We start from the raw sequence: 13,872 nt of genomic DNA on the forward strand, positions 1-13,872 counted from the left end.
GGTGCAGGTTGTAAATTGCCTGTCAGCAAGAATGATGCAGCACTAAGTCTGCAGATTAGTGGAATCATTGAAAGTTGTAATATTTTTTATAGTACAGATTGCGTTAGTGAAGATGTCCATCTTCTCACTGGTTGGTTTTGACTTCTCAGTGACACCATGTACCCTCAAGCTAGATACTTCTTAAAAACAATTGATGATCAACAATAATATTTGTTGGTAGCAGATACCGAGTCTAAGTATGACCAAGTTTCCAAATAGCCTAAAATATGGGAACTTGGCTTTACCTTCTTTGAGAGGCTACTTTGACAAGCTACTGTACAACACATTATAAGATGCTTCATTCCTGGTAATTAGTTATTCGATAGCAATTAATATTGATAATGGTAGAATAAATAAGTCTTGTCCTTTCAGTGTTTCTAAAGCAAATATGAAGCCCAAAATTAGATAGGTAGAAGAGTCTGTGTGACATCCAGAAGGGATGAATAGCATAATGTAAATCAAGAAAAAGACTGGTAAAACATGCAGAAAAGACTAAGATAATGTAATGTACAAATTTGGGTTTTCATCAGAGAAAACCATCCTGAGGAGATGGGAAAAATGTATATGCAGCCGGCCAAATAATTTATTTTATTAGATCAAACTGTTCACTGGAATATGTAAAGAACAGGGCAGGGACAGATGTTGGCAAATAGTTATATTCATAGCTCCAAATGAAACAATTCCTTTTGATGATTAGTAAGATACATGAAATGCAGAAGACATAGTGCAAAGACTATTTGCATAAACAGGATTTATCGAGGGACTGGAAAATAACATGCTATATTATTGTGAGCAAACCACAACAGGAACAAAACGTAGCAGATATGGGGAGTATGAATTTTGGGCTAACACTCACTGAGGCATCATGGTCAGAAATTTTTGATTACATTTTCTAGGTTTTAAAGGGGGATAATTTCAGGTGAATGCAATTCTTTGTGAACTGTCCCTTATACTTGACACCAGAAAAGATGCATAAATATAGGCAATCAATCTCAGAAGAATGCCCAAGATGTCGGAATGAGAGTATAGGGAACTGGTCACATATAATATGACCCTGGCTATAAAATTTTTTGGATTATTCATCTACAGCCATAGCTCTAAGGCGGTAGGGTACATACCCAGGAAAAACACAGATTACTTTGTTAGAGTACATACCTGCAGAAAATAATATTCTAAAACAAGCTTGGTATACAGTTTTCAAAGCGACGCTGGTAGCTCACTCTTTAATTGCCAAGAAATTTAAAGAACCTCCCAGATACACAATTTCACATTCGATCCAAAAAATGTTAAGAACAAAGGGACTACAGCAAAGCTATGTCAGAATTGCAAGCTCAATCGATACATTTGAAAACAATCTGTGGTAGAATTTTGGAATATTTGGATGTCCTCCCTTAATTTATGATCTATAAGAAATCTAAAAAAGAAAAAAATCATAAATTTAAATTTATATACATGTTATTTTAAGATCAGTATAAGTAGCTTGGATGTTTGGAATGTTTTGAATAGCAGTACACTGACTGAACGTCTAAATGAGGATGGATTAAACCAGATAAATATTTTTCTGTAGCAAATGGATCAAAAACGTCAATAAGTAGATCATTTTCTACAAATGTAAAATATATTGTCTGATAGGGTCAGTACTACATCTGTATAGGCTCTGACTCGGAAGGGGTAGAGAGAATAGGAGTATCATAATTTAAGTAGTCCGAATAAGTAGAGCCACTAAAGTCAAAGGAACACCAGATCATCCTTTCACTAATGCCCAGACTGGAGAGTATTAAAGATCTCGTCTGTGGAGCAATATGTTGAAAAGTGTTTTCAATGTAAAAAAGTAGAAACAATATTAATAGCGTCTATGCGAGGGGTTAGTTTTATTGACAACTAACACAAAAGGAGGTGAAAGATAATTGTTCAGCAGCCATCCTCCCAGTTTACAATATCACACACCTCCAGGTTGATGAAATGAAACAGAAAAGCTACCCTCTAAGGAATCCCTTATTGTGGCATAGGAATGCCTTCACCCACTTTTCGTGGCATGGTTCATCATCGGGCTGCTACTAACACTGTCTGTGTTGCCATCATCCGGTGGAGCAATTTTTTGCGTGGGGGTTTGTTCAAAAAGTATGGCGTATCAACTTTTTATGGTGATATATGGTTCAAATTGCCTTTTTTCAGAGAAAGTAGGGTGATAAATCCCAGTGACCATTTATTAAGTCTTTTAATCCTGTCTGTGGAACCTATTGTTAATGGACCAGAACAGATTGGGTATCCCTAAGGCAGTTTTAACCATAGTATCACCATAAACTATTGATCACTCCATACCCATTTTGAACCACCCTCCCCCAAAAAAAAAAAATTGGTTTTGCTCTACTACTAATGAATGCAACACAGGGGGTGTAGTATAAGTTCGATGATGAAGCATGCCACGAATAGTGGGTGAGGATATTCCTATCCCACAATAAGGGATTCTTTAGAGGGTAGCGTTTCTGTTTCCTTCCATCAACAGTGCAGTGTGTGTTACTTTTATTGACATTCAGGAGGCAAGAGGAGATTGGGGTGCAAGGAGATAATGAGAGATAAAATCCCTATATTTGAGGATATAGACTAGTAATTTGAAATGTTGACTTGTGGGTGATGGCAAGAAAGATGGGACTCTGCCTCTTTGTTCATGGACGCGAGGGCCCCCTAAGTCACTGTACACATATCGGGATAGGCCACCGTTGTTACAGAGGAAGAGTGGGCTTTCTTGGATCTTATTGGACCTGTAAGTGATGTAGGAGATTTACGCCTCACATCAGCACACACAACTCTGCTTTGCCTCCTTTGTTTTTCTTCCTTCTCGCTAGGGAAGGCAAGAGGTTTACTTGGGAGTTTATTTATATCCACAGAGTATAAATCCACCTAGCTCTCAGTTGATGAGATGTATGGTCACTATAACCGGCTTGGCTGACAAGTGTATGTAACTTGACGTGAATGAAGAATATTCCTGACACCCTGCTTTTTTTGAATTGCTGTGGTTATTTGCGGGTAAATCTGTTCAGTACCTTGTAGTTTCCTGTGTGATGTGCAACCTCAGGATCAGGAAATCGGTTTATTTCACTCTAGGGCTCCAACCTGAAGAGCCCAGGGCTGGCTCTATTGGTGACACTATCCCTCATCATGAGCGGTAAGATCCTTGCACTGCTTTGCTGGGCTGTGTTACTTCCCTCAGGGCTGCGAGATCTTCAGCCGGTCCAACCTTGGCTCAGTCTATCAGGTGCCTGTGCATTAGCGTATGTAAAGCGCATGGATGCCTGGCCCTGACATTGTGAGTGTCTGTCAGGCTGGCCTTTTCCTCAGCCTGACAGACACTCATCATACTTTGAAAAAAAGGTAGTGGGTGGGGTGGGGAGTTGGTGGATGGAGGCCCTTCACCTGTTATGATGGGCTGCTTCTGTTAGTATCACCCACTCCAGGCGTGGCCCTAGCACTCCACATGGTAAGTGAAAACAATTTGCGAAAAATGATATCAGTGGCCCTGCTTCATGTTTCAGTGGCATGCGAGGACATTGTTCCATTTTTTGATATGATCAACAAGATGGAATGTGACTTGGCAGATACTGAAGAGCACTGCACAGCTCGAAGGTCAAAGCTTGAAAAGCATTTGCTTGTAGTATTTGCTTTAGATTGTTGAATGACTCATGAACTCTGTTTCTTTTCTGCATGGTCATGTGCGTGACTGTATCAAGGACAAAGTGATATTACATGAAACCACCCTCAATTAATTAAATTGCTCCTTCGAACATGCTGGATAAAGACGAGACTCGGTGAAGCAACACTTACTTGTAATATGTTAGTAGAGGGAGGATGAACAGCATTTGGAAGACACAGCGAATCGCACTTATTTCCACCGAGTGGACATTTTCAATCTTCTTTACCAATACAGCGCCAGATGAGAATAAAAGGGTAGAAAGTAAAGTAAATAGAATGCCCAGCCCGGGGCACGGCCTCTTCTCGGCATCTGAAATTAAAGGAAGGTCATATTAGTTTAAGTAAAATGTATTTTTAGTTACATTGCTTTTTTTAAATTGAAATTAAATACATTAATATGTTCATTTTTTTCTCCTGTGGTCTCTTAGAGCTGAATAACAGGGGCAGTATTATACATTGTGCCCCTGGAGTGCAAAGATCATGTGCATCTGCTTTGTGTGCTCTCAAGTCACAATGTTGTAAACCCGTTAACCGCGGCGTAAAATCCGCCGCGATGCAGGTAAATTCTTGCGCGGGCGGGGCCGCGTCGGCCAACGGACATGCTCAGCACTACGCAGGTAGTGCTCGTGACGGCCGTTGGCCGACAGGCACATCGAACGGGTTAAATAAGGGGCAGAGACTTGTGGGTCCCCTTCTTTAATACTGTTAGCACTGGGACAAATGTAGCCCAGCGCTATTATGAGAGGGTATTCCCTCATTTTCATGGGGATGTGGCCCCATGCAATTGGGGGATCTCTTTGCTACTATGCCGGCGCTGTATTATAGATGGGTGAGCATATGCAAACAGGGCCTTATGAGGCATATTCACAGTGCACTACAAACATTTGTGCACCGTCAGTGTGCCTCCCAAAAGCAGCCTCTGGAGGGGGGAAAGTGGGTCCCATGGACCCTAAGACATCCCCCTGCAGGTGGGTGCACTGACTCACAGCTCCCACCTGCAGTAAGGTCTCTCTCCCTTCTTTAAATTGCAGGCGGGTTGCTCCTGCACAGAAAAACACACAGTGGCTTTGAAGCAGCTGCACCGTATTTCACTGAATGCGCTGCTACCAGGGCAGGACAAGTTTACCGCTACCCTGGAGGCACCGTATTCTTTGTGATGGCGCGCTTTGTCCCTGTTTGAGCCTGGCGCATCTGTTTAATGATGAGCTGTGGTGCAAACAGGTACAAGGCGCCACGTCCATAATACGGCCAATGATGTTTATTGTTAGCAATCTCAGTGGTTCTCATTTTATCTTCCTTTGAAGAATGAACGTCTGGGTGGATCCAGTGTTGTTTAAGCCTGTGAACATGAAGTCAAACACAGAGCTCTATTAGCCCACTGAGACTTCAGAGCCAGTTCCCAGAAACATGTATGTCTGTTTTCACTTGAAAAATGGCACAAGAAGTAATTTCACTAACATTGCACAAACCCCCACTTGCCACCACAAAAGACATAGAGAATGGTAGCAAACATTGGGGTCAGGAAATTAAACTAACGTTAGGATGCAAGCATATCAAGTAAAAGAACAAAGTTTTTTTTTTTTGTACAGCCCTGCTTGTTCCAGGTGAGCCATGTTCTAACAAATATAATAGGTATGAATGATATAAATTAAATTACATTTATGCTGGAACCCTCTGAAATCAGAAAAAGTAGAAGGATAAACCACTTGCAAACTAAAAAGCATAGAGCAGCAAAGGAGGAACTCCATTCCAGAGCTAATCAGTAGGGTATTTAAAGGAGCAACCGCCCTTCCCGACACATTAAATATGGAGAACAACTAAAAGGCAGTGCTGGCTCCTCCACTAGCATGGAGGAGCCACGCCTCACTGCTTTTGAGCAGTGTAAATAAAGGAAACATAAAATGATAATAACTTGTTGTTATTATCATTTTATGTTTCCCTTCTGCGGCAGCTCTGTGGGCAGGGCAGTGTTGCTCTGCTCTCTGAGCAGGGCAGGGGAGGATTGGTTTGCCCACTCCAAGTGCGCATGAATGCTTGACCGGCCGTCTCGTTGCAGCCTGCATGGAGAACATGCCCAGGCCCCCAGTCCCTGGCTGAGCGCCGAACCACGACGCTCAGACCAATCACAACTACATTGCAGCGTTGTGATTGGCTATGGGGAGCCTGGGAGCTGAGTGCTTCCTGCGTCCCTGTTCCGGCATGAAGAGACGACGAAGGAGAGACGAGGAGGGACGCGGTAAACAGGTAGGATTGTTTTCTTTTTTTGAACCCCCTCTACGCTCCCCCACCCACGATCGGTGCCATCTGCCACTGCTAAAAGGTTTGTAGATGCCAAATGCCCCTACTCCAGTCCTGATGAAGACCCGCTTTTGACTACCTAAGGGAGCATAACAGGGTCGAAACGTCGACAACCACACTAGGCCCGGATCATCCAAAGATGCTGCCCAAGGAAAGAATCACCTTCCGACAGCCCTATTGTTCTTTATTTATTATATCCGGCCCATTACCCACATGTAAATACCTTCACCACCCTGTATATATTGCACTGTACACTGAGCACTAATCACACTATCACCTTATTCACAAATCGTTTATCTTACTGACAGCCCTCAATGTATGTGTAATAAATGTGAATGCTAACATTTGGATAAAACGTACGCACTATACAGCAATCTGAGTTTTGTGCCTTATTGTTTACAAAAGTATTATTTCTATCTAGGCATTCTGAGATACTCTAGTGACATGCTAATGCGCTTTCTTTGAATCTCTTTGAAACCCGACAGAACCATTTTTTCAATATTGTGTATTGAGCCTGGTCAGTTCTGCCCACAATACCACAGCTGAACTGGCAGAGCTCCTTCAGGCCTAGTTCAAGGGTCCAGGACTAGGGGTGCCACCACTTGGGGGACAAGACTCACAGTAGGCCGAGAACAGGTATAGGGTTCAAGGTAGATAGAGGCTTTTCTGTGTCAAAGGCTCTGATCAGGAGGCCAGCCAACTAGCCCTTGGAGTCACTCTGGTGGTCCTGGGTTCAAGATGCACGTCCAGCCCTTCTCACTGAGGCAGCATGGCAGCAGAGTAGCAGTCCTTCTTGCAGCAGAGCAGCAGAGCAAAAGTAGGAGACGTAGCTAGAAGTTTGCACCCCCAAAGGTGCTTGGAATCTCCTTCCTCCCTCCCATGGTACCAGCGTGTCTGGGGTCACAATAGACTAGTGTGAGTCCTTTTGTAAGTGTGATGGGGCACAGTCTTTATAATGTCATATGCAAGTGTGGTAGGTGACAGTCCCTGTGCTCTATCAAGTCAGCGATACCCATCCTGCCAACACCTATTCCTCCTTTATCTCACTGCCTGGGAGCATTACTCAAAGACCAACTGCCAGCTACACCGAGTCATGTGGCACAGGATACAGGATGTAGGCAGCAAATCGTTTGGACAAGAAAACGCCAATTTTCTAAATGTGCCATTTCCAGAATTGTGACTTAAAATCCAATTTTACCATTAAAGAGACTTTTAAATTACAATTCTTTAGAGACAAAATGTGACATTCCTAACCTGCTCCCTATTGAAAGTTAGCACTTATTAAATGTAATAAGGTAACCCAATGTTATCCTATGGAAGAGGCACGCCTTGCATTAGTGAATTTAAATGTTTTTCACAACCAGGACATGTAAAAGTTAAAAGTACATCTTTTTAAATACACTGCACTCTGCCCTGTGGGCTGTTTAGGGCCTACCCTAGGGGTGACTTATAGGTATTACAAAGAAGGTTTAGGCCTGGCAAAGTTTTATTTAGTGAGTTTAAAATTGCAGTTTAAACTACACACACAGGCTGCAATGACAGGCCTGAGACATGTTTAAAGGGCCTACCTAAGTGGGTGGCTCAATAAGGGCTGCAGGCCCACTAGTAGCATTTAATTTACAGGCCTGGGACTCATGTGGTACCACTTAACTAGGGACTTGAAAATTAAATGTGCCAATTGGGTGTAAGCCAATTTTACCATGTTTTAGTGGCAGAGCACAAGCGCTTTAGCACTAGTTAACCATGATAAACTGTGAAGAGTCCTAAGGCCAGCAAAGATGAAGTCAGCAAAAACAGGAGAATGGAAATCTGGGGGGAAACCACGCTGAGGATGTCAGGTTCAACAGTATTCTGCATACTGTATAATTTTTTGCCTTTCCAAGATGGCAGACCAGTGCAAAGGTTTACTTTTTAATTTTGTTCTCCAAGCACACACCGTCCACTGTTGAGGCTAAATGAACGAAAGTTAGGAATAGCAATTTCCTAATTGTGATTTTTTGCGAATCTCAATTAGGAAATCGCTATTCCTAATGTATGAAACTCCATGTGTGATTCGTATTGGGTCACAAATACACCTACCTCATGAATATTAATGAGGTAGGTTGCAATTTGCGAACCACTACGATTCGCAGCAATCACAGGGATGGCGGCCTGCTGGAGTCAGCAGATCACCAGGTCTGTGATAATTTTGTGTAAGCCCCACCCGTTTTCCTTAAAGGAAAATAGCATGCGTTTACAAAACAAAAATGGAACACTACCTGCTCTTAAAACATATTTTTTCAACCCTTCGCCATTTACGAATGGGTTATCACCAACTTTCAATTGATGGTAAATTGCAAATGTTTTGCGACCCGGTTTCATTTGTACACACCGTTTCAATTTGGTATTAGGAAGGGACGCCCTCAACACGCCCCTTCCAAATACTCAATTGCAAAACCCAAAGTGCGATTCAATAACAAATTATAGAATCGCAAATTGGGCTTTGCACATCACAAAAAGCATTTTTGCAGTCGCAAAAGACCTGATTTGTAGAATCGGGACATTTGCAAATGCAAAAATGCTTCATACGTGTAGCCCTTAGTTGGCATATTTTTTACTTTTGTTTTTCTATATTTCTTTCTTATTTTATTTTAGGTTATGCTTGCATGGCAAAGAAAACCAGCAGCTTGATTTTAGAAGGCAATTGGGACTTTTTTTTAATGGCAAGACTTCCCCGCAATTGTTCAATAAGATCAAACTCACATATTCTGCAGTGCTGATTCGAGTGTGACTGATGGGAGATTAAATAACATCAGTGGACAATCAGACATCAGTGTAGCTTACTTCAAGCGCTATACCCCCATCTGTCCATACTCTCCTCCTACCAGGTGAGTAGTGTACCTGTGTGTGAGCAGTGTGCTTGAATGAGTGCAAGATAGCCACTATGTTTTGTGAGTGCACTGTAAGGGTATGCCTGTGTGAATGCAGGATTAATATTGTCTTTTGTGAGTGGTGTATGCGGTTTACAGGTTGAAAGTTGTGCCTGTGTGGGTGCAGAGTGAGGCATATGCCTGTGTGAGTGCACCGTGAGGGATGTGCCTATGTGAGGGCAGCTGTGGGAGTTTAAGTTCTATGCATGTTATGTGTTTGTGTGCATGAACTTTACAAGGGCCAAACCTATTGGTTTTCGTAAAGCTTTTCAGAGTTCTGACTTTGGCTTACAGAACTGCAGTGCAGAGAGTGGAAATACAATGGTAGGTGTATGAGAATGGTAGTGAATTTTGATATGGCAGATACGGACTCTGTCAAAGGAGCTTGAGGAGTTTTGGGGGCAGTTGACAGACTGAGATGTCACCATAGTGAGGGGGCACTGTTACTTTGCGTGCACTAGGGCCCATAGCAACCGACCTATGCCATTGATGTGGAGGGTGATGCAGTAGTCCAATTTGGACAGTATGAGGGTGGTTATCACTGTAGGCCGCTGACTTCAATCAGCAGTGCTGATCTGATAGTAAATATCTTAGACCACTAGCTGCTCAGAATCTGATGTGACACTGTACCATTTCACTAGGAGCTATTTTGTACCAATTACATTCTTATTTTGTATAATATCACTATAATCCTCCTGAAGCCTGTTGGGATATCTTGTCAGGCTGAAAAGAACTTGTTTTGAGACCAGCTGCTGCCTAGGTTTGACTTCTACATTTCCATTGGCTGTGGGTTATCTGTGTACGAACTGTCACTTGAATAGGCTACAACTGCTGAGGACATCCGCCTGCTCTGTCTCCTTCTGAGGGATGCTCACAATGCCAATAAAGTCCTACTGCTACCCAGGTGGTTGTCTGCAACAGGGGCAGCCCTATTACCCGGAACCTGCGGCACTAAACAATATGCTAGCTACAGTGATTCAGGGAAGATTTTTGTTACAAAGATTTAGGTTTCACCACATACAAAATTAGGGTGCAAATGAAGGTACCCACAGACAAAGCACTTTTCGAAGCAACTTCGTGGTATTAAAATAACTTATTGCAAAACACAAAAAAGATCACACATAGTACAAACATATAACATGGTCCTCATGGGGTTACACATAATCAACATATGAAGACAAAAAATCAGTGTATACAAACAGACACCGTGGCAGAGGAATGGTAAACAAACTGTCCACTAAATTACAGGATCAATAATACAGTGACTGTATCCGCATTTTGACCTTATCACTCAAAGGTCATCATCAGGACACAAGACAAGTTTTTGAAAGCAACCATCAAATAATTAATATGAGTGAATTAATCACCTCGAAAGGACTAACGGCTCAACCAATTATATAACCTCTCCAAACAATTAGGCCTCAAAGTTCTATAAATCAAAACAGGAAAGTAAATTTTTTGACGTAGGTAATAATTTCTAAATGGATTGCGTCCGGAGGATCACATCCGATATGCTCCAGTGATACACGATGGACTTTCCCTGATTTTGAGAAAAGAAACGTCAGTAACAGTTGGCAATATTCTCCGTCAGCATCGAGTGTGTATGTAGTGGATTTTCTAAAGCACTCAATTGAGCAACAATTAGTAGCCGTCTATGAATAATCCAAAGGACGTAACATTAATGAGAGATACAGAAACAGACGTAAGTTTTTGGGTGGGCGTAAGAAGCTTTTATTCGGAGTATGAGTGAATCACAGAGGTGTTTCATGGTAAAAGCCTAGAGCATAACAAAATTAACTACCCCGGAGCACCTTTTGGAGCAGGGATAGATTTTAAAGCACAAAATAACCAACACTACACATATACAATATTCTAGACACTGAATTGTCAATCTAAATATACTTGTGTGTTTTGTCATGGAAGAAGGAACCAATCAAACAAACAGACACTTTGGAATTGCAAGGGATATGGGAGAGAGCAGTTGTTTACCCATATATTTATTTATGTATGCATTTTTATATAGCACAGACATTACCTAAATATGCTAGAGCGCTTTACAATAAAACCTAGTTCATTACATAAGAATCAAAATAGCAGGTAATTTCAGAGGGGACAGAATTACAGCTGTTCGTTGCAGAGAGTGCAAGATCACAGAAAAGCAAATTGTTTTATAAGGTATAGAATTACAGTTGTTCGAGGAGGTAGGTAGTATAAGTAACCCCTTCACCACCTCATTCGAAAATGCAGTCAAACTACTTCTGATGAATAAAACCCTCTCCTGATCCCAGCCCTGAGGCAAGTTGATACCAACCAGAAACTGCCCATCAACCAAGAGCCGTGCTGATCTCTAAACGAGAATGACTAATACAATCCTGACCTTCAACAAGAACTAACAACATATACGATCTCTTCTTAGATACTCATTTATATGTGACTAGCGTGCAACTTTTCTTATGATGCAACTTTTGTAAAGCGCTCTGATACCCTCATCGGGTCTAGTCCGCGCTATATAAAACTCTATAAATAAAAATAAAATAAAAATAAATAAGTAGGAGCAGTGAGCATGTTATCAACTAGTGAGGTAATGCAGTTAACCTAAGTATTAGATGCGAGAGCACATTTCCAACGGAGAGTTTAGTTAAGGGGACCTTAGATGGGAGGGCAAATTTCCACTGGAGCGGTTAACCCAGGGGACATTTAGTAAATATGTCTTTGAAGGCGAAGGGTTTTCATCTCCGTTTTAAAGATCCTCAGTGAGGTAGTAGTGCATAGGTTCGGAGGCAAGGAGTTCCATGTACTGGTCACAGTTCCTGAGAAAGATTATGCAATAACTACTTCCTTTGTAAAGTTTAAAGGTCCATACAATAGAGATTCTGCATTTGGCCATGGTCCGATGCCTTCAGGTAGCTTGCGTTTGTCTTCTAGGTAACGAAGAGTGGATGTGTGTAGTGCCTTGTGAGTGATACAAGCCATCTTGTATATGTTCCTGGCTTTAATTGGCAGCCAGCAAAGAGTAACCACCATAGGTGAGATATGATAATTGCTTTGGATTGATTTCAGAAGGGTGAAATGGGTATTTGGGACACCAGTCAAGAAAAAGTTACATTAGCCTATTCTTGAGAGCACCAAGATTGAACAAGAGATCTATGATCAGGAAGCAGGGTACTGGTTGTGTTGCAAGTAATACTGGACTCCAGCAAAGGTGAAAGTTATTCTCAAGGTTCTGTAACCTCTCCAGGCGGAAGTGTGGACCGGCAAGGGCCTTGCAACTTCCAGAAAGAAAGCCAAACCATGGACAAAGAACCACCTCTACTGTTTCAGAAAATGAGTACCCCCTACTTGTACAGAAAATGTGTCATCTTGTTATGGAAGCAAATGAGGTCACATTACTAACCCCTCATGTGCTCAGGTTGGCTACTATGATGAAAAAATTGTGTAAAAAAATCACAATAGTCAAAGATCAACTTGTAAGGCCTCTTTGTTAGTGCTCAGAAATTCCTGATAGGGCGGATAACAAAATTACTGACCCCACTGATCATTGCAAGGTCTGCTGAAACACAATAGACCTTTAACGTTTCTCCTGGAGATTTTCTGGAGGAGACTTTGTCCCTGATTATGAGTTAGACATAGTAGTAGTTACCACATGCAGGGGTCAATAGCTCATTAGTTTAATGAATCGTCTGATCATGAGTTAAAAACTGCATGTGTTATTTAGCACGTGCTAAATACCGCATATCTGTAGTCAACATGCGCTATTAAACGCACTATTAATGATTGCACTATTTACGTATGAAAAATAACTTGTGGTAAATAACACCTAATTAAAAGTATGAGAGGTCATTAAAAAACAGTAGAAAATACCACCTTTAAATACCACCAGTTAAAAGGGGGTTGTGAATTCATGACTGTGTAGGGAATGAAAGGATAGATGTAAAACAATAGAAAAATCCCCAAACCATGATAATGCAAAAATAACACAGTACATACATTGAGCAGAAAATAGTAAGATATCACACCCTGCACACAGGGCCAGACTACATTATCACCAGGGACAGGTGAAGCTATCACCGGTTGCTTGCAGCAGCTCACACTTATACTCTGTAATATAACACATTGATGCAGCACTGCTAGACAGCTATATTATGCACTGCTAGATTCAAGTTATGCTACAACAAACCGTACAGCATGAGGATGGAGAACAGGCTATAAATCAATGATGTCAATTGGTGCAGCAACTCAGGATAACAGCCTGGATTGACAGAGCAATGCTGGAACCTATACACATGAGTCAGCTTGAGATTCAGAGGATACATGGGCTTAATTTGGGCACCATACAAAGCATATTGTAACCATTATGGATATCCTGGAGCTCAACAAAAACATCCACTACCTTCCACCCTTCCTGAAAATGTTAGAAGCACTGGGAATCTTTGCAAGAAGCACCACACAGCAGACGGGGTGTTGGGTTGCATTTCTCAGTTAACCTTTAGCAAAATAGTCTGCTAAGTGATGAATGCTTTACAGAGATTGAGTGAGCCGCATGTGCAGTTCCTTTTGGACACCCACACAGCTAATGCCAGCAAAGGAAACAGCTGTACTACAGCAGGATTTTCTAATATCCTATGATCAATTGGCTGCACTTGTATACAAGTGTTGACCTCAGGTAGATAGGAACTGCTGAAACTGTATAATTAATCACACTATTTACGTACAAATGCTGTGTGATGTGGGTCTGTGCATATTGAACTTCTGTGTTAGGTGCTTGGTACGAAACCACAATGTTATGTTTCTGACAGGATGCCACATTAGTCATACTGTGGTAATACAGCACACTTAAGGTACTGGGCAGACAAATAAACCCTTAATCATCAATTTTGAGGATGGTCATAATTGTTTCTTCCCATAGCTGGAGTGAGATCTGAGGTGGACAACTAGC

The 13,872-nt window shown here is 41.7% G+C and overlaps 1 protein-coding gene across 5 annotated transcripts in view; it reads right to left on the reverse strand.

Moving 5' to 3' along the window:
• The window catches only part of SLC35G1 (solute carrier family 35 member G1), a 124,956-nt gene that overhangs the window by 61,315 nt on the left and 49,769 nt on the right, over positions 1-13,872 (reverse strand). For all 5 annotated transcript variants that reach the window (XR_014961603.1, XR_014961602.1, XM_085605999.1 and 2 more), the window contains exon 2: positions 3,862-4,039. Coding sequence is in view for 3 of the 5 variants with exons in the window: in XM_085605999.1 (XP_085462125.1) it covers positions 3,862-4,039 (178 nt within the window). In the remaining 2 variants the exon portion in view is untranslated. The remainder of the gene's footprint in view (positions 1-3,861; positions 4,040-13,872) is intronic.

This window comes from Triturus cristatus, chromosome 1_2 (assembly GCF_964204655.1).
Source record: "Triturus cristatus chromosome 1_2, aTriCri1.1, whole genome shotgun sequence".
Classification (NCBI taxonomy): Eukaryota; Metazoa; Chordata; class Amphibia; order Caudata; family Salamandridae; genus Triturus; species Triturus cristatus.